Source organism: Paroedura picta, chromosome 6 (genome assembly GCF_049243985.1).
Source record: "Paroedura picta isolate Pp20150507F chromosome 6, Ppicta_v3.0, whole genome shotgun sequence".
NCBI classification, from domain to species: Eukaryota; Metazoa; Chordata; class Lepidosauria; order Squamata; family Gekkonidae; genus Paroedura; species Paroedura picta.
The window spans coordinates 34,168,002-34,193,614 of record NC_135374.1 but is presented as its reverse complement, the minus strand read 5'-3'; the positions used below and the strand labels follow the sequence as shown (position 1 = coordinate 34,193,614).

The following is a 25,613-nucleotide window of genomic DNA, read 5'->3' as shown; positions in this document are numbered from 1 at the left end:
GTAACAAAGTCCAAGTGAAAATACGAAACAGTTTGAAGTGCATATCTGGGCTTTGTAAAAGTGAGTGGACTGTGATTTGCTTTGAAACAGAAGAGCAGGAACAGTCATTTGGCATTACTTTCTCTATTTGTTTTACAAAATAATTGTAGGGGGGAAAGAAGAATAAAGGGAAGAAAATCAGAAGAAGGGAAAGTCGATAGTGAAACTACCCGAAGAAGTCACGGCTTATGGTTTTATTAATTCTCTTATCCCTTTTATCACGCTAATAAAGAAAGACTGTTTGTTTATATAGTGAAACAAACATTAGCCTCCTTTCCCAAATTCCTGCCAAAATGCTGAAATTATGAACACTGATTATAACTTTTCATACATTGCAGCAGAATAAGATATTTGATTTCCGTTCTTATGCCAAGAAGTGTGTATTATGTTTATTTTTAGTGCTGATTCAGGTTCAATAAAGCTTCAGAATGACTTCTTTTGTATAGAATTTCTAGAAATTGGACATTTGTCTTTTCATATGTACTAATATAATATCTGAAAGTATGAGGATATGTGACATTAGTAATAGCCAGATAGCCTAATTGGGGTTCTTTTGCCCAGCCCCAATTTAACCTTTTAAATATTTTTACTGCAGAAGAAATATAGACACAGGGGATTTCCCAAATCTGCACAGAGAACAATAGGATTACATTGTGTTAAATACCCTGTTCTTGGAGGTTGAGAAAGATGAAGCCCTTGCAGGATGAGCAAATAGCCTGGGGTCTCTACCCACTCCACCTCCCAGGAACACCTTACAGCCCTTACGCCAGCCTTCCAGAAACTGCTGACAGGTCCAAAAGCTGCTCGTATGCTTTCCCCCCCCCCATTCCAATTGTTTACATAAACAACAGTGACACGCTCTTCTTCCATTTCTCTAGCCTTGAGATAAGGACTATAAAATAAACTTTGGTTTTGTGAGGGAGCTTATCAAAAACTACATTCCAGAGAGGAACAGGCCATTTTCTCAGCCTGGTAAGAACCAAAGACTTGAACTAGGACAGACCAGTATGTAGAATTATAGCCAATCCTTAATAACTGTACGACCAGTCAGAAGGTTGCAATCATTTTCTTTACCACCATGCCATCATTGGAGGGGTGGTCTTCTGTTGGTTTGATCCTGAGAGACTCCCACAGGAGCTTGCAAGTACACAGTATATATTTAATAGTGGGGGGAGCAATCTGTGAATACACAAATCTGCAGATCAGGTCTATTTCCATGGTAGGATTTTTCTGCAAACTTGGGAGGGACCCCCTTGGTTTGCATAAAAATCTGAGAACTTCAAACAAAAATAGAAGAGGGGGTTACATTTGCCAAGAACACAGTAGGTTTCCCTGCTCTTGCACACAAAACACCACTCTGTCAACTAGCCTCATCATCCCCGTAAGGGAGGCAGCAGTTGTAGTAGTGACCATCGCCACCTCTTGACCTAAGCAGGTAGAGGCACTGTACAGAAGGGGAACCAAACAGAGGAACAATTGGGGAGGGTTGATAACAGTTTGTGTATGAGAAACTGACAGACACATGGACAGAAAGAAGGCTATGGGAGTGCTGTGCCAGCATGATAGCCCTGTGGCTTGACCAGGGTACCTTTGCCCAGCACGATGTCCCCAGTTTACACACAGAGCAGGAAGACCTTTTTATAAAGTTTTATTTTACTGCAATAAAAAATAGACACAGGAAAGTCTACAAATTTGTGTGTACAATTCAGGATTATACAGAATTTTATACATTCACATTATGTCTACATCATAGGGCCAACCCAGAGGCCTAAACCAATACTATAGTTTGGACATGCCACTAAAGCATGGATAATTCAAAGGCCGATATTGATTCTGACTCAGTGGTCTCTATTGTGAAAGCACAACTTGGGGCATCCGCATGGGTGCTCCAGCTAGCCGTTTCTCATGAAGCCTATATATAGCCATCATAATTTGCACAATTGTGATAGCTTGAAAAGAGCCACAAAAATAAATTACATCAGAGGTTTCTATAAACCACACATGAAAGTGTCAAATTTTATAATTAGTACTTCCTCACAGTAGCCCACCAAGAACAAGGCCACCTGCATGTAATTATGCCCTGTCCATCAAGAATGTGGCCCAAGAATATAAGCAACTCCTTAGTCTGGCTTTTTAGAATAAATCACTTATTCGTAGGTCTATTTTTCACTGAAATGGTAACTCTGTGCCTGAGTTATAGCACTTCAAACTGCAAGTAGCAGGTCATAGTATTCAGTGCTGTCTCATATATGTTTAAATATCCCCACATACAGAAAATTAGTAAGTCAAGAAGATTGGGTGAGATCCATTTGTGTAGAGGAACAGTCTGTGTAGCTTAACTTGCACTCACATTGCTGATGTGAGAACTAGATCTTAATCTGGTGAATATGTAAATATGGTGAATATGTAAAAAGTTATAATACAAGTATAACGATATAGGCTAGATATCAGGAAATATATATATATATTTATTTATTTATCTCTTAAATTGCCAGGGAACTGTAATGCTTATATAGTATAAATGAAAATATCTTTAAATCTTTCTGAGGAATTTGGCTTGGTAAAACAAAAGCTGAGGCATTAAATTGTATTTTTCAAACATCTGTATGTAACAGCCAATTACTTAGATCACATATGTGATGATCCAACCCTGCCTCTGGTTATCCAAGGGGTGTTGTTAGATAGGTGTTGTTAGGTGTCTGCGTGAGGGAGTTTGCACTCACTTGCCCCCTTCTCTTCTGCTGTACAGGGTGGAACCTACCACCACTCACACTTGATTTTCTTCCTTTGCTGTCAGCATTATCACTGAATCCCCAACAATAAAGGCATGTTAACATGTCTTTCTGTTATAATAAAGTTTTTGTATGTCCAGGGCTCTAGCAAGATATTTATGCATAAGGTCAAAGGCATCCTGAAGAGAATTTTGCCAATTATCAGCATAATGGAGGTGGAGCCCATGGCCAGCTCTGCTCCTTATGAGCCTTAATTAAGTCCAGTGGCTTCCTGGGGTGTTAAGCAAGGCATCCTGCATTTCATAACAACATAATGTGACTTTCTCTTCAGTGGATCAAAAGAAGCAGGGAGAGGAGATTACAGCTTGCAGTCTGACTTGACAGCATGCTTATGAATTTTCTAGAAATCTGATTGAAGGAGAATTCAATTTTAAGCTTAGTGAACACTGAGAAGGCTTACATGTCAAGGAAGATATTGGATCATCTGTAAACATTAATCATTGGTTACTGGGTGGGGGCTGATTTGGGTGGTTACTGATTTGTTTGTGATTTTATTCTGTTTTTATTGTTGTGAACCTCCACAAACCGGCTGGATGGAGAGTGGCAATCAATAAGTAATTATAAATGAAGAAATAGTGAGATTAATGATTTTGGGTTCCTTCCTCCAGGCATGGAAGATATAGAAGGCCAAGTGACCATCTTCTGAAACCATCTAAAGATAAAGAAAGTTCAGTGCCAGCTCTAAGAAGATGTGATGTGGTGCTAGAAGGTTTGCAATTAAGACATTTTATGATGCATTTCAATATTTGGATGTGACATTCAAACTGAACGGATTTGCTGAGATAGAATTCTTTGTTTTGTTTGAGCTATAGACTAATTTCTGTTCAGTCGATTATCCAGATCCTTTTATTGCCACAAACACACCCATATTTGCCGGCGTATAAGACGACTGGACGTATAAGACGACCCCCCCAACATTTCCACTCAAAATATAGAGTTTGTTACATTACATCACAGTACTATGGGCCACTATGGGCAGCTATGTCTATCCCAACTGAAGTGCACCCGGCGTATAGGACGACCCCCCCCCCCCCACTTGGAAGCATGTTTTTCAGGGGGGGGGGAAGTAGTCTTATACGCCAGCAAATACTGTAATAGGAAACCTTAATGTTATCATTTTATCCTTGAAATTAGTTTGCTATGTGACTTTTAATGCAAGTTTGTTATGCAAGCAATCAGTAGCTTGGTGTCGTGGTTAAGAGCAATGGTTTCTAACCTGGTGAGCCAGGTTTGATTCCCTGCTCCTCCACATGCAGCCAGCTGGGTGACCTTAGGCTTGTCACAGCCCTGATTAGGGATGTGCGCCTTAGCTCGGTTTGGCCACCTTGGCGATCACCAAAGTCCGAGGCAGCACATAAGAGGTCGGCGCCACAGCGTGGAAAGCAGGGGTAGCAGGGGCAGTGCGCCAGCCAGCGGCCACACGCAGGCGCAGGGCTCTGCACCTGTGTGCGGCTGCCAGCTGGCATGCTGCCGCTGCCCCTCCTCACCGCACCATGGCACTGGCCTCCTACATGCCGCCTTGGGCTTCGGTGATGGCCGAGGCAGCCGAACTGAGCCGCAGTTCCCTAGCCCTGATAGTGCTGTTCTCACAGAGCAGTAATATCTTAGCCCCACCTACCTCACAGGGTGTCCGTTTTGGGGAGAGGAAGGGAAGCAGAGGAAAGGACGCACAGTAATGGGTTTAAACCAGCGGTCCGCAAGCTTCCGCTTGCTGCGGACCGCTGCGGCGTAGTGGGCGGAGAGGGCGGCCCGGGGGCTCGCACACGCGCGGCAGCCCCAACGCAAACGAGCATGCGCGGACTGCCGCGCATGCGCGTTTGGGCACGACAGGGGCGCGAACGCGTTTGCGCCGCCGCCATGCCGGCGGCCGCGGCTTCCCCTCCCACCCCCTCCGGGCCACGAGCAAATCGGCTGCTAAAGCGGCCGATTAGCTTGCGGCTCGGCAAGCTTCTCTTCCCTCCCCTCCCGAAGCGAGAAGCTTGCTGGGCCGCAAGCTAATCGGCTGCTTTGGCGGCTGATTTGCTCGCGGCCTGGCGAGCTTCTCGCTTCGGGGGGGGAGGGAAGAAGGAGCTGCAGCCCGCGGGTTGGGGACCACTGGTTTAAACTACAAGTATAACGATATAGGCTAGATATCAGGAAAAAACTTTTCACAGCCAGAGTAGTTGAGCAGTGGAATAGGCTGCCTAAGGAGGTGGTGAGCTCCCCCTCACTGGCAGTCTTCAAGCAAAGGTTGGATACACACTTTTCTTGGATGCTTTAGGATGCTTTGGGCTGATCCTGCATTGAGCAGGGGGTTGGACTAGATGGCCTGTATGGCCCCTTCCAACTCTATGATTCTGTGATTCTGTGAAGGTAATTGTAAGCCTCTTGAGACTCCTTCTGGTAGAGAAAAGAGGGATATAAAAACCTACTCTTCTTCTTCTACATACTTTATAGTTTATTCCTGCATCTAAGATCATTCAATTCACTTATTAGTTTTCTACGCTCAGTAATATTGGAACAGGATGGATGTTTTTCTGTTCTTTTTGTATGTGCTTATTCGTTAAGTTATACTCTGTATTGTAATGACAGTGAATTCAAAACTGAAAGTGCTAATTAGTTCAGATATATTTAATGCATTATAAATTATAAAAGTGGCACCTTTATGGGTGAAGACAGTGCTTTTTAGTCCCACTTTTTAATGTCACTCTGAGTCTAATGAGTCTAAAGTAGTGTCGGAAGTGTATTTCATTTTCCCTTGACTTGAGTGTTCCATTGTTTAAATTTTAAATTCAGACTGCAGCATACAAAAAAAAGAAAGAGATAATCAAGATAGAGGGAGAAAAGAGTTAAAGAACACCTCTGCTGGTTTGAGGGACACATGTTTTCAAAATAACGAATGCAGAAAAAGAAGAAGTGAAGGTCATTCAAGTCAGTGGAATGCGCATTCTCGAAAAAAATCGTTGTGTATTGTGAGTAATTTTTACATGTTTTGGTCACAGTGATTCAAGAATAAGTTGTACCAATAACTAATAGATTGTTTTATACTAGATGTAGGATGTGTATATGTAGGTATATTTACCAAGTGAGTATTTTTGCCAGTTTCTACTAGAGCTGACCAGGATAGTCCAGCCTAGCCCAGTTTTATTACATCTCAGAAGCTAAGTAGGGTCAGCCCTGTTTAGTAGATGGTTTGGAAGCCTCTAAGTAATAACAGGGTCATGACATGGAGGCAAGCAATGGCAAACCACCTCTGAACATCTCTTGCCTTGAAAGCCATAGGGGGTTTTCATAAGTCAGCTGTGACTTGACAGAAAAGAAACAAACAAACAAACCATATATATTTCAGTGTGGGAATTCAATGTGGGGCATTTTTGAGTCCAAGTAAAGTGTACCAGATTTTGAAAAGTCACTGAGGTGAATAACGAATGCAAATGTCACTGGGGTGAAAGGAATCCTGAATAGATCAAGGCTTTGGTGTGCATGTTATGGTACTATTGGGGCCAGGGCAAGGTAAGGCAGTGTCTGATCTCTCCCAGTGTGGGTTGTGTTAATCCATGTTGTGCTGTCATTTGGATGAGTCAGTTTGGGTGAATGAAGGACTCTTTGATTTGTACTAGCTGTAGTTGCCTCTGTTGTGCCCTGATGACATCATTGAGGGGTTGCCAGGACCCAAAGGCAACATTGTATCTTGCTGCATTTCCAGAGTTGATTTTCCCACTGTCCTTTGTGGTTCACACTACTGTTGGAGGGAGTAGGTGTTGTTCAGCACTACTTGGTAACTCAGTGTACAAGCTGGTGAACTTTGTGCCATGTGGTCATCCTATTATTTATTTCGACTGTTCTGTTCTCCAAGTGGGGATTGGGACCTGATTTTTTGAAACAGTGTTTCATTTTATTTTTGTAGAAAGAACAGAGCACTGAACTAATTGAGTCAGCTCACTGCAAATTCCCATGTGAGAATCACCAGAGTCAAGAATATAATCCCCAGCAGGAAAATATTCTCCAACCTTTGGAACTAGACTGTTGTGAAATCCTCACCAATGCTAATCAGGTTACTGTTAGTTGTCCAGCTGATAACAGTTCCAATATCTCACCAAAAAGAAACCAGCACTCTGTCATCAGTAAGGATGTCCAGATATCAACCCCAGTTAATTCTCCTAAGAAACAAGAAGTGAATACCTCTCTGCCCTTGGATGAGCCTGGGAATATATTGAACAAGAACAAACAGACCACTGATTCAGCAGAGCCAAGTATGTAACACCCTCGTGCTTTAGAAATGTTGAGATAGGTAGATAAAATCTGCATCAGTGTAAGTCCAAATGACTATTTTATTATACTGATTCTTTCAGTTTGGTGTAGTGGTTAGGAGTGCGGACTTCTAATCTGGTGAGCCGCATTTGATTCCCCACTCCTCCCCCACATGCAGTCAGCTGGGTGACCTTGGGCTCGCCACAACACTGATAAAGCTGTTCTGACCCAGCAGTGATATCAGGGCTCTCTCAGCCTCACCTACCTCACAGGGAAGGAAATTGTAAGCTGCTTTGAGACTTCTTCGGGTAGAGAAAAGTGGCCTAAAAGAACCAACTCTTCTTCAGATGATTTATGGGTTGACTTTTACCAGTTATAGACTAGAGCTAAGATCATTACTCAAACATTTCACCAATTTTATATGAAAATATTATCTGATTTAATCCTGCGTTCTTATTTCCTTGTTTTAGTTGTCCTTTCTAGTGATGAAGAAGAACAGAATGCTGAAGTAAAGGATACAAAGTCCTGTCTCCAGACTGGAAAAGGACAGAGACCTGAGCATAAAGGAACAGAACAAGAAAATGTGCTGCCTTTGTCAGAAGAGCTGTCAAAGGGTTTAATTGAAAGCAAGAATGAACAAGTAATAAACCTTTCACATGTCAATTGTTTGTAAGATCCTTTTGTTCTCCTGAACATGCAAGAATAATTTATGTAATTTTTGCAGAAACCTCATACCACCCCAGTGTTCTTCTGTAATCAGTTCCACAGAATTTGCATACTAGTTATAACCCCTTCGCTTGTAATGAATCCCACAGATTTCAGTAGAATCCATTTCCTAAAGTTGTACTTAGCATTGCAGCTTTACAAAATTTACACTTCTTTTTTATCTACTTTCCCCCTTTTTTGTACATTTTTAATGCATTTATTATTATTATTATTATTATTATTATTATTATTATTATTATTATTATTATTATTATTATTATTATTATTCGATTTATTACCCGCCACTCCCTTGCGGCTCGTGGCGGGTTACAACATTATAAACCCCAATAAAATCCATTAAAATCCATTAACAACAGCTACAATTCCTTATTAGTTAGCAAGCTAACCTGGCAAGATCGGCTAATCAATTAATCAACTTCTCCCTCCTCCTACTAGCAGGTGGGAGGGGATACTGATGGTGTCAATCCTCAATCCCAGTCCCAGGTCCCGGGGGGGCCTAGATGTTAGCCTTGGCCTCAACCATAAACCTGGTTTAGACAGAAACTATCCATTACATATAGTTCTGTGACTCTTGTATGCACAGGCTTTCTTTCAGTTGAAGCTACTGTTGTTTGCTTCAGTTCTTTCCAAGACATTTTATTGCTTAAAATTGCACATCCCCCATCTCCTGCTTTGCTACCAAACATTAAGATTTATTTATTTTAAAAGGGGACATGTAGCTTTTGTATTTTCAGAAGAAAAGCAGTGGGGGTCTTAGGAATCTTGAGCTGGGAAGAAAAGACAAAAACACTCTTGTGCTCACTTTGAAACTCCTTTGTCTGATACCAGAAAACCCTTCATCAAAAAAGAATTGCAGACCTATATGTAATTCCACCCTAAAAACACTTTCAATTTCGCTTTGGTTAGTGATTATATAAACAAGAATTTCATGTGGCAAACAAACAAATAAAACAGTTTCTGAGCTCAGTAATGTGTTTTACAACCTTATAGGCTGTTCTACATGTTACGGTGTCCAGGGGTCTAACCCATGGCTGCCAGAGCCATTTTAGAGGAAAATTTAGCTATTTAAAAATATCTATGAGGTCTGCCCAGCTGCAGTTCCAGGTTACCTTGTTCCCTATTTCAAAACAGCTTTGTTTCAGCACATGAAAATGTGGGTGTGTAGAATAAGGTGACCAGATTCATTGGTAAAGGGGGACACCATTGACCAGGGGTGTTCTTGATTAAATATTTGGTCTGTATGGAGCAACAAAAAGTTTCATAGAATGCATAGAATGCAAAAATAGTATTGTAATATATATATTTTAATTTCAACATAAGTACAATTTGCCAGGTACCCCCAAAAATGGGACAATCTGGTCACCTTAGTGTAGAAAGAGAGCTTAGTACTACTGCAGAATGGTCCTGATCAGGATTGAGTCCTTCTGGCAATTTTTAAACAGCTAAATTTCCCTTTAAAATTACGTAAGGTAGTTTGGCAGTAAATACCAATAAAAAGAGCCAGTGTACTTTGCCACGAAGCATACTAACTGTTAAGCTAACAACCTTGGGAAGGAAACCAGATATGGCACTCTGAGCAACTTGGAGGATAGATGAGATAAAAATCCAAAAAACAAAAATTCCCCAAAAACTTCCTGGTTGTTATTGCAAGCCAGGAATATGTAATTATTGTTACAACTATTGGTATTTGATGGAAGGGAAAGAAATTTAATCTCTTTTTCTTTATTTCATAGCTTTCCACTGAATCATGTATGCCCAAGGCTACTTCAAACTGTAAGATCAGTGAACAGGTGGATCTTGTCTTGGATCTAAACGTTGCAATGCTTTTTATTGGAAACTATAAAGGAACAGCAACAGGTTGTACCAGAGTAAGTTTGCTATGACTGAGTGAGACTCACAGAGAACCACAAAACCAGTTTGAAATACGATTTGGGTAGCAGCCACCCATATATATATCTGTTCTAGTAAGGTAGGGTTAGGGACAGTAGCATAAAGGAAGTGTGAGACCTCTCTCTTTCTAGTGCCATTCTGTGACCATTGTGGCCTGGTGTCTCCCTAGACCAGAAATGAGGGGAGAGTTGTGTCACCCAAGTTTTCCCTCTCTTTTCTATAACATTTTCCTTCTATGGGCAGTACCATGCTTCCTATCTCCTCCCTGTCCTGGTTATGGAACCACCACTCCCAGAATGACCAGTTAGCCCCAGCTCTGCCCCTTTGGCCTGAGTTTTTATCTGGGAAAGGAGCTGTAGCATCACTTCCTCCAGTCTGCTGCCTCATTCTTGCTGGCCCTCCTCCTTTCCCTGCCTGGCTTCTCCCAGCTTTTTTCATGGATGGGCTACTCCCATGATCCCCCCAGGTCATCAGGGTTGGGCTTCTGCTGGCTGTCTCCATGCTTGCCACCTGGCCTGGTGTCCTCTGAGACTCACTCATCCCCAACATCAACTTTGATGTCCAGCACCAGGAGATGACATCAGCCAGTGCCCAAACTTCTGGAGTCCAGGAGGGAGGTGGCCAGACCCAAGTTGCTGCAGTTATCTGCGACCCATGATCCTATCCTGGAAATTCTGGCCAAGTGGCTGCTTGAGGTACACATGTGTGGGTGGATCCCACTAAGCTTTTGCAGCATCAAGGAAGTCTTGACTTGAGCGCAGCTGCCTTTGGCTGAGGATGCACCAGATGCTGGGCCTGGACAAGAAATAAGTTAAATAGTTCACTAGAGTAAAAATGGAATGCCCTTGAGCAGCTCTTTGGATCCTGGTTATAGTTTCTGTATTCAGAGCTGCCAATGCCTGAGTCCTGCTGAAATCAATATGCAGCATTGCTATGTGGGATTATAAAATATATCGTTTCATGTGCTTTGATGCCATCTCCCAACAGAAAGATTTCCAGGCAACTTATAATAAAACAGTAATTATAAATGCAGGGGAAAAGATGAACATCAATCAATATAACGAATAAAATCAGGGCTTTCCCTTTCCCCCCCTCCAAGTCCCATCCCAATAAAACAGCTGAACACCACTACTATATAACTCCGCGTGCATGGAGGAAGGCTGAAGAAGCTTTACCCTCCTGCAGTAAGAATGCTGATGCCTGTATTTCAAAAGGGCCAAATGAGTGAACTCTGGAAAGCACCACAACAGAAGAGGACCCATCCTGAATAGCCACTTGTGGCAGCTCTGATAGTAGGGGCAAACAGTGCAGGGCACCCTAGTGAAGATCTTAGTAGCCAGCAAGATCACATGAGAGCATGTAATTCTGGTCTCCAGCCTTTTAAGGTTTTAAAGCTTAGAACCAGCACTTTGAAGTGTGCTTAGAAACGAACCGAAAACCAGTGAAGATCTTTTCAAAACTGGTGGCATGTATTCTGTGTAACCTGTTTCAGTTGGCATAATTATTGCAGAATTCTTTAACTATTGAAGTTTCCAAGCATCCTTCAAAGGCTGCCCCATGTAAAGCTTGTTGCATTAATTGAAGCTACCGTCTTAGTACATTCCATGGGCAAGAAGACTTGAGACTACTCTGCTAAATTTAGCACCAGCCAAATAAGTTGAAGACCACAGGAACCAGATCTTTGTAGACATTTGGTGTACTCTGATTTACAGAAAAACTGAATTAAGTATGACTTGGGTTATATATATTTTTAATTTATGAGCAGAGAGGCCATTTTTAGTAGTGTTGGCTTCTCAAACTATCTTTGACTTCAAGGACATTTTGAGATGATGTTGAAAGACACTGACTAAAATTCTTATACCTGGGGGATTGGCACAACAGTCCTAAAATAAATTGTTCTCCATCCAAATTGCTGTTTGAAGCACATTCCAAAGCTTAGGTATATATTATAGAATTGTTCACCTCTGAACAAGAAACTGTGATGTCTATTTTCAAAGGTATTCATACTTTTTGCATATTATTGCAATATTGCATAATATTGCAATATTGAAATATAAGTTCTGTGATTAAGCAAAACACATTTTGAAGTGAATGGATCATGAGGCAAGTGTTTTTTTTTTAAGTGGAAGACTGAAGTATATTAACTAAAGGCTCATTTATTTTCCTCCAGCTCAGTTTCAAACATTTTACTGAAATGTATTTTTGAATTGGTGCTTTAAAAAGACTAATCTTTTGTTTCGTTCTCTTTTTTAAAGTTTACAACCAGTTACATTAAGATTCCTTTTGAAGGTAAGATATTACATTATTTAATGTAATTTTTCAGTGAAATCACTGAAGTGACAATACAGACCTTTTGGCACAACACATTAGCAAAGACCTACCTTGGTGGTCTCTGATGCGCTAAGCATGCCATAGCTGCTTTAGATAGATGGCACCACAGTATAAAAAGTTCAAAGTCACTCTAAGAGTTAAATCTAGACAGCTTTTCCACTGAAGCTTACCCAATTTCCTTCCCTTCTACAGCTTCCATTCCTCATGTTTTTTGTTGCATGTGAGTCCCATGAACCACAACATAGCCTTTGTTGGTGGTCAGAAAGGACAATTCCTTCCCCTTTACCAGCAGAAAATTGGGTTGGATCCAATCCATTGAGTACTTTTGATTCTTTCTTTGAGAGAAATGTTCATTTCTTGGCCTGATGTACTTCAAGCTTAGCTTAGCTAAAAGATTGACAGTTGTGTAAGAATGACTTTTAGCTGTTTTCAGAGGCAGCTTCTACTTGTACTTGGTTTGATCCAGCCCATTTTCATTAAAGAGAAATTGTGTCTTCAGGCTTACTTTAGTCTTGAAGGCGCTCTGCTTATTTTAAATTTTGTTTTCTACAGTGGCCCTGAATAAGAATATGGAGCTGTTAGTAGATACCAAGCACTTAACAAAGGTTGGTCTGTGGAGTGATAACGATTCCTCAGCTTTAAGGTGTAATGCTGTCATTTTTCTTTGGCTGTCATCAAATTATGTGGAACAGATTGAAACTCAAATAGGAACATCTGTGCCAAACAAAAACGGTATGTATTATTTCTTGTTAACTTGTACATCTGTTAGGCATCCTGGGCAACATAGAATTACATGGATATTCTATAACCATGACTCAATTTAGATTTTAATTTGAGAACAAGGAAAGAAAAATGCAGAATTATAAGAACAGAATTGAGGATTTTACTAAGATTTGTCATGAAATGCTAAATATCACATATCAATTATCTCCACTGTGGTCATTTAATTTGTCAATGATTAAGTAATCAAATGGAAAGTCCAGAGGAATAAGTGCTATGATAAGCTTGTTGAAAATTTGTGTTTAGAAATTAAAAGGCTACTTAATATGTTAAGTATCATCTTTAGTTTGGATCCTCAAACCTTTTGTTCCAGGTTACTTAAAAAAATATCTGTTTATTTGAACTTGTTTGAAAAGGAATTGTAGAAGCACTTTTGTATCCGATTTGCAAAGATACGATTCTTTGTGATAATATGCTGAGTGATATGTTTGATATAAATAATCAGATTATTCAATTAAAGAACATGTATCACAAAGCCCTTTGAGAATTCTCGTCTCAAGTACAGCAGTGGAAGACGATCATCTATATAAGATACTGTCTCTGAGAGAGACTTATCTTTTATAACACAATGAAATCCGAGTACTTAGGCCAGGCTTTCTCAACCAGGGTTTCATGAAACTGGAGTTTCTTGATGGGTGGCTTAATTAATTTTTATATATATTTTAAGTTTGTTAAACATTTATTGGGTCATATGACCATATATGGTCATGTTGACCCACCCTCCCCTCCCAAAATATCCAATGATTGACATGGAGGGGAATGAGAAGGGGGGAGGGCCCAGGTGGGCATGTATACAGCTATTCTTCTCAACCATGTTCTGCATGATTGTGCCACTGCTGAGGTTTCTTGAACCCTGAAGAATGTTTCAGGGGGTTCTCAATGGTAAAAAAAAAATGTGGAAGGCTGATTTAAGTGTCTGAGGTTTAACCAGCAAAGGATGCAGAAAACTTCCAGTTAATGATATTTTTTGAAATAGGACATAATTCTTTTTCTTAGGGAAGAACTGAAAAGGCAAATAAAAGTGCCACTTAAGCCTATAAATCAAGAAAAAATGCATGCTGTAAAATCACATCTCCTAGCATTTCTAATACTTAGCTAAATATGCAAAGTTTAAAGAGAAACAGGTTTAGTTGACTGCATGTTATACAAAGTGTTGAAGATCCCCCTCCCCGGCCTGACATCCATTAGTTACAGTACCTAGGGCCCACAATGCTTTTAGGGATTTTAATGTAGCAGTTCAGTAGAAGTCAATGTTTTGATTCTTTCAGGGAAGTTATAGTTTGTCTTCTATGCTTGCTTGTCTTTTAACTGTTAACTATTATCTGAAATACTGATCTCATTACTTCCTATATTAGTATTTGAAATACTTAGTGTGAACTGTTAGAATAATTGCTGCTCAAAGTTGCTTTTAATAAATCTCTGCTAAACACATGTGCTTTTCTCACTACAGTGATGAGTACTGAATTCCTTTTCCTTAAGTTGTCTCAGTCACTGACAGAAGGGGAGCAGGTCACATTGACCAAAATACTTTTGGAAGTAAGCAAGAGGAATTCCACTCCGGATCTGAATGACTTCTTGCCTTGGAAACAAGCATTTATATTGCTTCAAGATATTTCTCCTGAAGAAAATTCCTTCATTGATTATAATAATACCTTGTTTCTTCAGCAGAAGGAGAGCACTTCTGTTCTGGTAGAGTTGCCATCTCAGGTAAATCAGTTGTTCTTGAGTGAATCCTTGGAAAGAAAGTCAGCAGTTTTTTTTAGAAAAGCTATCTATATTTATAACTCAAATTAATTTTTTTACTATTCATTTGGATGCTGTGCACAGCAAATTTCTTAATGGGCCATGAAAGGCTCTTGGGGCATGATAGAGGGTAGACGAGGCTGGAAGAGACAGACTTAATTTTTGTTTGCTGAGTGCCATACAAATCCCACTGTCTTCAAAGAGAGTCATCCTAACATTCCTAGGTCAGCCTCTTACTTCAACGATCCATGAATGACCACTACTTGTGTCACTGCTTTATATGAAGAGCTAGATTTGAATCTATTAACACCTTAGAGACCAACAAGATCTTTGGGATATAAGCTTTCAAAAGTTAAAGGTTCCTCTGAAACTGCTTTAGATGAGCTTTATACTCCTGTGGGCAGAGTCATACTGCGTGTGTAGATTGTTCATTATATTTGGCACCTTAGCGTATATATTTCAATGTAGTGACTTTATGTCATTTATTAGGTTAATGTTTACTGAGGGATAATTTATATAATAATATAATATAAATATTCTTTACAGTTGTAGAATTAGTTCTTTAGTGGGCTGTTCTGGTTGTCCAAAGTTGATCCTAGTACCCTACTTATGGACTTGCCTCCACCATCATGTAAAAGGACCACACATCTGGGAAACAATAGAGGCTGGCAGGATATTGGCATTCAGCTAAATTGGGAGGGCTGCGAAGGGGGGCACCAGGCACAAGTGGTAGTTTGGCCAAGACCTGTCTAGCTACTTCCTCAGTTATTGGCATGGCAATAAAATGTCAGCAAAGGTTGAGACCGTCATGGGTGGCTGGTGGTTGAGGGTTGTTGGAGCTGAGGAAGATATTCTTGGGTTCACTCCCCTCCTGGGGCCCAAGTGAGTAAAATAAGTAGTCTGAAGGGAGGAGGGCATGGGATAGGTTAAACCCTCTAACCTCTCTGTCTAAAGCAGGTTTTCTCAACAGGGCTTTCTTGACAGTCCTGGAAGGGTTTTGCCAATTGGGTGGAAGTTAATAATTTTAAAAATCTTAAAAAAAATTATTGGGTGATATGACCATATATGGTTGTGTCAACCTCCCCCCCTCCTGATATGGCCAATGATGGACCTGGAGGGGGTAGAAAGGGGAGGAACCCTGTTCATAAAAAGCCGCGCTGACCAAGGCTTGTCTTGTGGTAGCAACTGGAGTCCAGAAAGTTAAGTACTCTCATTTTAACTTAACTGCATTGGGGGATGGGGGTGATGGAATGTTGAATGCCTGTGCCAGCCCTGTTCCTGGTCCAGCAGAGTAGGCCATTTCTGGTGCTGGGGGGCGGGGGCAGAGCGTGATGTCACATCCAGTGGGAGCATGTCAGAGAGCTGTGGACTGCTGACATCACTTCTGGGGTTTCTTGAAACCTGAAGAAAGCTTTGGGGGGTTTCTCAATGTTTAAAAGGCTGATCTAAAGACTCTAAAAGGAACAGGAGAGTGTCTGGGAAGCATTGTGCTAACGTAAGCTCCACATCCTGGGCCCTTTTCTCCACTTCACTAATAAGACATTGGTTTCGTTTGAGTGGGGTAGTGCATGTTTGTACCTATACATGAACTCTATTATTATTATTTGTCTAGCCAGCAGGCTTTTAGAAGTTCCAAGCAGCCTTAGCTTCTGCACAGGTTATTAGGGCATGTGTACAGCTGGGAGTTAATCCCAGTCTATCTTTATTCTAGTGTATTTAAATTGATGATGACAGCCACCTACATAGCATGGCTAGTCAAGACAGCCTCCTTTATCACATATTTCCGAGACTAATTGCCCTATGGAAGCCAAGAACTGTTCTTATGATTATTACATTTATGCAAGATTTCAGTTTAAGTGGAATAAGCTATTATATAACTAATAGTCACCTGTGAAAAGGCTATTTAGCTTTCATTCTGTCCCTTGACTCCCAAAATTGTCTAGTGTTTTTTAAAACTATACCTGACATATCCTTTCAGTTGTAATACTTCTGTATAAATGCAAATAAATAAATAAAATTTAAAATTGGAATATTTACTCAGAGGTACCCAATGAGAAGGTTTTGTCTGTGTTATAAACTTTTCATATACACAGCAGGAAACTATCCTCCTTCTAAGGAACATTATATTCTCAGTCAGCAAGGCTGACTGTAAAGAAGAATAATGGGGAGGGAAACTGGTGAAAAAAAACCCCAAAATGGTTCTTTCCGTGTTATACTTTGAAGGCAAGTGGCAGAACTGATTGTCCCACATATTCTGCATCTGAATGGTCAGTTGGTTCAGGAACAACAACTGTTTTCTAATTCATATATATATGCTGCGTTTTGCAGCCAGCTCTTACATTTCAGCTGTCCTGTTGGCAGCTTCCATGTATCTAATAGGGCCAGAAAGATGATTTTCCCTTTCTTTCTTGCAGGAATCAAAATTAAGCCTCACCAAGCCTAGTTATTTCCTGCTGCAGAAGCAAAGTGGTGGCCAGTATTACTTTTCAATTTCGTCTGCAAAAGGGGATGAATGGAAAGAGTTCCAAGAGACAAGATCTGTTCACTAGTATGTATGATGGTTTAAGTGATCTTGAATTTATATAGAAATTAATCACTGAATTCATGTAATAGATTCAGTGAATGTTAAATGGTGTTATACTGTCAATCCTATGATAATGTGGTTACTCAAAATACATCATTTCATACTTTAATTCAAAGGCAGGGAAGCATTATTTTTCAGAAAAGAAGCAATCTAGAAAATGTATCTTGATCCTAATGCATTTACGATGTTTTGCTCCCTTGTTATAACTTCATGTTTCTAATTCTTCTGGCCACCATCCTACAATCATAATAGTTGTAAGACTTTTTTCTCTTCTTACTTTTTTGCTACTGTTATTATACTAGGCACTGAAAAACAGTAGGGCTGCCCTCCTCCAAATACACACACAAATAGAGTAATTCTCACAGAGCTGAACTTTCTGGTTACCTCTTCTAGTGACATCTGTTTTTGTACCCCCCCCCCCCACACACACACCATTCCTGAAGTTCCTGGGCTTCCCCAGAATGCCATGGAGAGCATAGGCATTGTGGTTGCTATGAGGAAATCAATAGATCGCCAGGCCTTTGATTTGTGTATGGAAACAAATGGGCATCCAGTGCAGGTTTTTCAGCACTGGGGTGATGGAAGCTCATTGTCTAACCTCTGACAATAGCCTGGCATTTTGGATGAGCTGAAGTTTCCAGACTTTTTTCAAAGGCAGCCCCATGTAAAGCATATTTTGGTAATCTAACCTAATTTATTGTGCAAAAGAAGTCCATTATAAGAGCTTAATCAACTTAAGTTGCTTACAGTTCTGTCCTAACCAAAATTGCACTCTAAGCAGAATTCCATAGAAGTTAATGGGTTTAGAAGGGTGTAATCCTGCTGAGGATGGCATTGCTGTGCTCTAAAAAAAGTAGCAAGGCTGTGAAACATCTGCTGTGAGTAGAAACTTTATTAGCTAATGTCCATGAGTAATTAGGGACTGTATATCAGTTAACAAAGCTATTACCTGGCAGCAATGGCAAGTGAACAGCAATCCCAAGCGGAAAGTGATCTTGCCTGGAGTCTATTCAGGACCCACAGCAGCTCAATCGCTGCTTGCTGCCAGTCTGGGTTTCCTGGCTGGGAACACAAAGCCCCATCTTAGACATGGAAGACACCTAGACCAGTTCTCTCATTGAAAAGTTGAATGATTGTGCTTTAAACACCAGTGGCATGAATGGCTTTATACCACTGAAGGCACAGTCCATTTTTAAAATATATATTTACTCAATGCACAGTTGGGCACAATTGATTCAAGAGTACACAACTGAAATGTGTGTGGCTATCTACTGAAGTATAAATTTCTGCATTCTTTAATTTTTGTATTGTTATTGAACTAGCATTGGAACATATTGGCAAAATTACATGGCTTTGACCTTGACTTTTCCTTACTGTATGTTATGCATGGTGAAATTTGTTCTGCCATTCTACTGACAAGGTTAGTCAGGAGGGTCCTACAAGATACCGATAACATAACTGTTCTCTCAGTATAGTGGTTAGGAATGCAGACTTCTAATCTGGTGATCCAGGTTTGATTCCCCGCTCCCCCACATGCAGCCAGCTTGGGCTCTCCACAGCACTGATAAAGCTGTTCTGACTGAGCAGTAACATCAGGGCTCTCTCAGCCTCACCTACCTCACAGGGTGTCTGTTGTATGGAGAGGAAAGGGAAGGCAGTTGTAAGCCACTTAAGCCCTGAACCATTTGGGAAGGTGTTATAAAAATCTAAGAAAATAAATAAATAAGCCACTATGAGACTCCAGGCAGTGAAAAGTGGCATATAAGTACCAACTCTTCTTCTTTTCATTAAAAATAACCTTGTTGAACATATTTCTCTCTTGTTTATTTATGAGAAGCCATTTAATGTGTCTTTGACATTTTAGCTTGATTGTTTATCCTCCCCCACCTGCAAAAGGAGGACTGGGTGTCACGAGCGAGGACTTGGAGTGTTTGGAGTATGGAGAATTCCTTAATGATGTTATCATTGACTTTTATCTTAAGTGAGTAATGAATGATATGGTAAATTCCACTCTGGTTGCTCTGGACTAATAGTGTTTGAGGAGACTAATTTGGAATGTATGTATGTATGTATGTATGTATGTATGTATGTATGTATGTATGTATGTATGTATGTGTCACGTTTCTTTCATGCCCCTCCCCAAAGGCTCCTTACAATATTATTAGATACAGCAATTAAAACATATCACATTAATTAAAACATTTAAAGTATTACTGTAGCGGAATGTGTGTGGACAGTAATTTCCAACTTGGAAATTATTTGGTATAATTTCATCCTACTTTTCCTCCAATGTGCTCAGAAAGGTATATAGAATCTTAGAGTTGGAAGGGGCTATACAGGCTATATAGTCCAACCACCTGCTCAACGCAGGATCAGCCCAAAGCATCCTAAAGTATCCAAGAAAAGTGTGTATCCAACCTTTGCTTGAAGACTGCCAGTGAGATGATTTTATTCTCACAGCAACCCTATAAGAGTAATAATAACTCTTGAGAGCTATTCTGGCTAATATAGATCAATTTTACAGTGATTGTTCTTATTTATTTTGAGAGGATGTCCCAGAGTCACTGCATAATTCCTTAGTCTGAGGTGACTTTTAAATTATTAAACAACCCTCTTATTAGGAGTCAAAATAAGGCTTTTTTTTCAACCCGTCCCTTAACATCTTATGTCTGTGGGCTATAGAGAAACTCAGCAGTAACAGTTCCCTTCAAGGGATGAGTAGGATGGTAATAATGGCCGAATCCAGTCCTCTGAGGCAGTGGTCCTCAACCCCCGGTCTGGGGACTGGTACTGGTCCGTGGCTCCTCCTCATCCTCCTGCCCGGCTGCTGCCTCGGGGGCTGCCCTGCTACTCTGCCGCCAGCTCACCTTTGGTTCTCTCCAGCAGCCGCACCCCCCCAGAGGGTGGCGGGAAGTCAGGGGCGCCGGCGGGAAAGCAAGTGGAGCTGGGGCTCAGGCAGCAGCAGCGACATCCCTCGGCAAAAGACTACCCTCCCCTGGTCTCAGTAAAATTGTCAAGCGTTGATCAGTCTCCAGTGATAAAAAGGTTGGGGACCACTGCTCTGAGGTATTCCAGCTACCTCTCTACTTGTTAGCCCTGAGGCAGGAGAAGAGAGTGGAGAAATTGACTGCACTGATAGAGGTTCTCTTTAGTGTGGAATTCAGGAACTGTCTTCATTTGTATGAGAAAAAAAGAGAGGGAGAGAAACAACTGTTGGAGTGTCCCCTTCACTACTCAGTTCCAAAAGGAGTCGTCCCTCATCACTGTAGCTGTGCTGGAAAGAGCAAAAATAATTGCTCATACCGAAGCCTTTTTCACCCAGCCTTTACACATAAATGGGCAGATGGGGAGGAAATGAACATAAGAAATGAAATGCTTGTGTATATTTTTACTCTTCCGTAGGTACCTCTTGTTGGAGAAAGCTCCCAGACAACTTGCTGAGCAGTCACATATATTTAGCAGTTTCTTCTATAAATGCCTGACCAGGACAGAAAAAAACTCGGAAGAAAATCCGAACCTTTCGTATGTTATCTTTAAATGCTTAATATTCACCTACATTTAAACTGAAACTTTGAATGCATCACAACAGACTCATTCCTTGATCTGATGCCCTGTAAAATGATTGAAAGAACAGAGTGGAACAATGTAATAAGATTAAAACTTTATTAGAGAATTCATATGATGCTGTGCATAGTGCTGCTTAGCAGCACCCAAGTAAAAAAGAGAGATGGAACCCTTCAGGTAAATGCCTGGGTAGAAAGAAGTGTTCAGGTCTCATATCAGGTGAGCCTCATGTAAGCAGCCACTCACACATCACTATCAAAACAGAGCTTGTTCTTGAAATTCTCTGCTTCCTTTCTCCTTCCTTCTCACGCAGAACCAAAACTGAAGACTTCCCAAAGAGGAAGTCAGACCTTCATTTGGTATAATGACTGAATCGGGACCCTTCTATAAATTGTAGTCAGATTCCTGCCTGCAATCCAGGATTTCAAGTTGCAGTTTAATCCTTTGGTTAAACCAGAAAATCACCACTCTTAGATCCGTATGCAAGAAGAGGAGAGGAACATGTGATATGAAGAATAAGAATAACCCAGGTTTATTCTTGACACAATCAGTCTTTGTTTTGGGGTCCAGTAGCATCTTAGGGGCCAACAGGATTTTCAAGATACGAGCTTTTGAGAGTCAAAGCTCACTTAGTCAGATAAGAAGGGATATCTGACAAGTGGAACGTTGACTCTCAAAAGATTATACCCTGAAAACCTTGTTGGCCCCTGAGGTGCTGCCGAACTCAAATCTAGTTGTTCTGCTGCAGACTAACACAGTTCCCTCCTGAAACAATCTTTGGCCTTTTCCTGATGACTAAGCACAGCCCTGGCAATCTCACCTCCTCAGTGTGCTTCCCCATGGGGTACTTTTGAAACTCCATTTCTCATCACTCTCATGAAAAAGATTAGATAAACTATTTCAGATGCAGTTTTTTAGTGGGAAATATTTGTTGAATATTTGTAGTTGTTAGGTGCGAAGTCGTGTCTGACCCATCGCGACCCCATGGACAATGAACCTCCAGGCCTTCCTGTCCTCTACCATTCCCCAGAGTCCATTTAAGTTGAATATATTCCTGTGCAAAATTTGCTCAGAACCCTCAGTTTCTTGGAGAACTCTGAATGTTTTTTTTCTTCTTCTTTACTGTGGAGTATTCAGTTGTGAAATGTTAGAAGATGACTTTTTAAATAGATATAAATTATTTTAAATGATGATAGAAACCTTGAATTGCCAGAAGGGCACAACACATTTTAAGTGGGATTGTAAATGCCATCAAGAAGATGCAGGTACTCCGTCTAGGAGATTTACCAACATCTCAGGCTTTGATTGCCTGGGGAACAGCGAGAGGAAGAAGATTGGAACTGGGGGTGCTGCCTGCTATCCTGTCAGCTGCAGTCTTTCTGTTCCTCCTTTCTGTTCCTCCTGAGCTTAAGTGATGAGCTGTCTGGACTTGGCCAAATGACCTCCTGATAGTGAATTCTCAGAGATTGATTTACCTACTTCTAAGGAATTTATTCTCATTTTACTGAGTTTTGGAAAGTGATAAAAATGCTGCTCTTGTTCTGAAAGAATAGGCATATCAGAATTATTGGGGGTTTCTTTTGTATCTGCAGACTTGCACAGAGAAGACACAAAAGAGTAAAAAGATGGACTAGACATGTAAATATTTTTAATAAAGACTACATTTTTGTGCCTGTGAATGAAGAGTAAGTGTGATCTGTTTACTGGACTCTAAACTGCTGTCTTCTATATGTTTACATTTCAGAAGTTTTCATTTATGTCCAGTTAAATTTCATACTATCTAGGCCAGAACTTGAGCATTTCCAAGAGCTATGCAAAATGTGCAGTGTACTACAATAAGTGCATGGGAATAAAAAATAGATGTTGAGATGTTTTTTCGCCTCAGAAATGTAATCCTGGAGCAAAAGAAAGATCATTGCTACAGACCCCCCCACACACCTGTTTTATAATTTTTATTTATTCATTTTATTTATTTAGCCATTACATCGCAGCCAACCTATGGTGACCTTGTAGGTTTTCAAGACAAGAGATATTCAGAGGTGGTTTGTCATTGCCTGACTCTCCCTGGGTACCCTTCCTTGGTGGTCTCCCATGCAAATATGTGACTGCTTAGCTTTCAAGATCTGATGAGTTCAAGCTAGCCTGGGCTATCTAGGTCAGGGCCTTCTATAAATAAAAGATACCATATATGGAACGTACTGTTGCAGTGTTAGATACTAGCTTGTGTGGGGAAAGATTTAAGCCATGTTGGTCTGAAGCAGAACAAAGCTACTGAGTCCAGTAGCACCTTTTGACCAAAGTTTTATTCAAGGTATGAGCTTTCTTGTGCATGCACACTTCTTCAGATACAATGTCAACATTTGTTTCTGTGTGGGAAACAGAGACTGCCCTATAACAACATGGGATGTAAATATTGCTGAAACAAAAACCCTCTGTATTAGCTAGTCTGGGATAACCTTAATGGTCCTGTTTGGTTTTGAAAAACCCACCAGATTTAAATGCCACTAAATCCATTTACTCAATTGTGAGTGTACTAGACTCAATAGATAACCATTTTATTCTAACAGAAGCAATTACAACAAAAAAGGCACACATGTGGGATGCCCTTTGTCACAATCATTTTCTCTTGCAGTGAAGATTCTGGCTATAAAGATTAGACAGGATGTCAACATTGAAGGAATAAAAGTGGATGGTGTAGAGTTCTAAATGAAAAGCTATGCAGATTATGTGGTTTTGACAGTGTTAAATCCTAAAAATGTAATGGAACAAAGAAGAGTTAGTTTTTGTAAATCGCTTTTCACTGCCCAAAGGAGTCTCAAAGAAGATTCCCTTTCCTTTCTCCACAATAGATACCCTGTGAGGTAGGTGAGGCTGAGAGAGCCCTGATATTACTATTTGGCTAGAACAGCTTTATCAATGCTGTGGTGAGCCCAGGGTCACCCAGCTGGCTGCACGTGGAGAAGCAGGAAATCAAACCCGGTTTGCCCGATTAGAAGTTGCTTCTCTTAATGCTAGCTCTGTTGAAGAAATAAGACTAAATAATAATTTATTTTTTAACATAATGAAAAGAGGAGAATATTATAGTAGAAGAAGAGTTGGTTCTTATATGCCACTTTTCTCTACCAGGCGGAGTCTCAAAATGGCTCGCAATCACCTTCCCTTTCCTCTCCCCACAACAGACATCTTGTGAGGTCGGTGAGGCTGAGAGAGCCCTGATATTACTGCTCAGTCAGAACAGCTTAGAGCCCAAGATCACCCAGGTGGCTGCATATGGGGGAGCAGGTGGCTGCATATGGGGGAGTGGCAATCAAACCCAGCTCACCAGATTAAAAATCAGCGGTCCTAACCACTATACCAAGCTGGCTCTATAAAGAGCACAGAGTGTACAGTTGCCACCAATCTTAAATATTTGGAAATGAATGTGGCTGGAAAAAATTGTACTCTTTTTGAAAATAACTACCTGAAGATTTGAGTCCCATGGCACCTTTAAGACTAAAGTTTTGTCTTTTTTAGATGTCTATGTTTATATCTTATTTTATGACTGTTGTTTACAACCTTTGAAATGTTTTATATATCAAAGTTTTATTGTTTCTATTAAAAGCAGGGCATAAGTGTTGTATGAAAATATATTTTTGATCTTTTTGCAATGTATTTGATTGGTATAATTCAAAAAACTATTAATAAAAACATTGCCTAGTAATCTGATTAGAAAAAAATGACATATTACATTGAAGAGGCAAGTAATAATGGTAGAATTGGTTTATAACTGCATCCCACTGGTTATTAGCAAATTTTGATGGCAATTACACTGGAAAAAGCTTTGTCACTTCCCTTAAAATAGTAGATATTGACTTTCTCTTCTTTTCCTTGGCAGATCTCATTGGTACATTGCTGTCATTTGCTTCCCTTGGCTAAAAGATGTTGTTTATGAGGACTCTCTGAGTCAGTGTTCATTGGCATCGCCCAGTCACCAGTCTCCAGTTCATCCCGAAATGAAAAATGCAACTGTTAGAACAGAAACTGTTTTGGACTTTAAAGATAGCAGCAGTGATAAAGAAGAGACGGATATAAACAGCAACCTACAGCTGAATGGTAATGATTTAATAGAATATGATGAAAAATGCATTGTTTTGAAAAGATACTATATACAAATCACTTAGATAATGTGTGATTCTGCATGAAGCTGTAGGTAGGGCTGCCTGCCAACTTTAGGTTGGGAAATTCCTGAAAATTTACCAGTGAAGCTTGGGAAAGCTAAAGTTTGGGGAGGAGAGGGAGCTCACAGAAGGACCGATGTACTCTTTGCTTTTGCCATTTTTTTTTGCCAGCAGTAGGGGAAAATCAATTTATACGTTTATGGCCATAGTAGAATAATTGAGTATTTATGTATTTATCATCTTTATAGTCTGCCTTTCTCACTGAGAGACAAGGCAGATTCTTCATTGTAAGTTGTTGTGATCAGTCAATACAATGAAACACCTAATAAGCACTGTTGTACTAGAACTAGGATTACAAAAGTCTGACACACAGAATATTAGGAATTATTCAAAATGCAGATATAGTGCAAATAAATGGTATTATATCAGTAGAAGAAAATTATACAGACCAAACAGATGCTTTAATAGAAATTTTAAGGGTGATATCCACAGACACCCATAATCAGGTGAATGAAACTTTCATGGATTAACACATGAGGAGAGGCAGTATTGCAGAAATGAGAGCTCAAGAAGACCATGTAGGGCTTTGTCTGTGATAGTCTGTTCCTTGAATTGAACCTGTGAATTGAACCTGTTCCTTGAATTGAACCTGATGGATAGTCAATGGAATGACTGCAGAACACGGGTAATTTATGCATTCCAACTAGCTCAAGACAATAGCTTCAGAAATCTCTACCTGTTGGAATCAATGATTTCAAGGGCAGACCTATGTAGAGT

General features: G+C 40.3%; 1 protein-coding gene across 3 annotated transcripts in view; it reads left to right on the top strand.

The window, feature by feature from the left end:
• Positions 1-25,613, top strand: part of SENP7 (SUMO specific peptidase 7) — a 52,653-nt gene that overhangs the window by 17,955 nt on the left and 9,085 nt on the right. For all 3 annotated transcript variants that reach the window (XM_077342106.1, XM_077342107.1, XM_077342108.1), the window contains 13 exons: positions 3,440-3,540; positions 5,607-5,782; positions 6,718-7,063; positions 7,532-7,701; positions 9,521-9,655; positions 11,933-11,966; positions 12,561-12,740; positions 14,239-14,495; positions 16,946-17,079; positions 18,980-19,096; positions 20,518-20,637; positions 22,272-22,364; positions 24,554-24,771. In XM_077342106.1, coding sequence (XP_077198221.1) covers positions 3,440-3,540; positions 5,607-5,782; positions 6,718-7,063; positions 7,532-7,701; positions 9,521-9,655; positions 11,933-11,966; positions 12,561-12,740; positions 14,239-14,495; positions 16,946-17,079; positions 18,980-19,096; positions 20,518-20,637; positions 22,272-22,364; positions 24,554-24,771 — 2,081 coding nt within the window. The remainder of the gene's footprint in view (positions 1-3,439; positions 3,541-5,606; positions 5,783-6,717; positions 7,064-7,531; positions 7,702-9,520; positions 9,656-11,932; positions 11,967-12,560; positions 12,741-14,238; positions 14,496-16,945; positions 17,080-18,979; positions 19,097-20,517; positions 20,638-22,271; positions 22,365-24,553; positions 24,772-25,613) is intronic.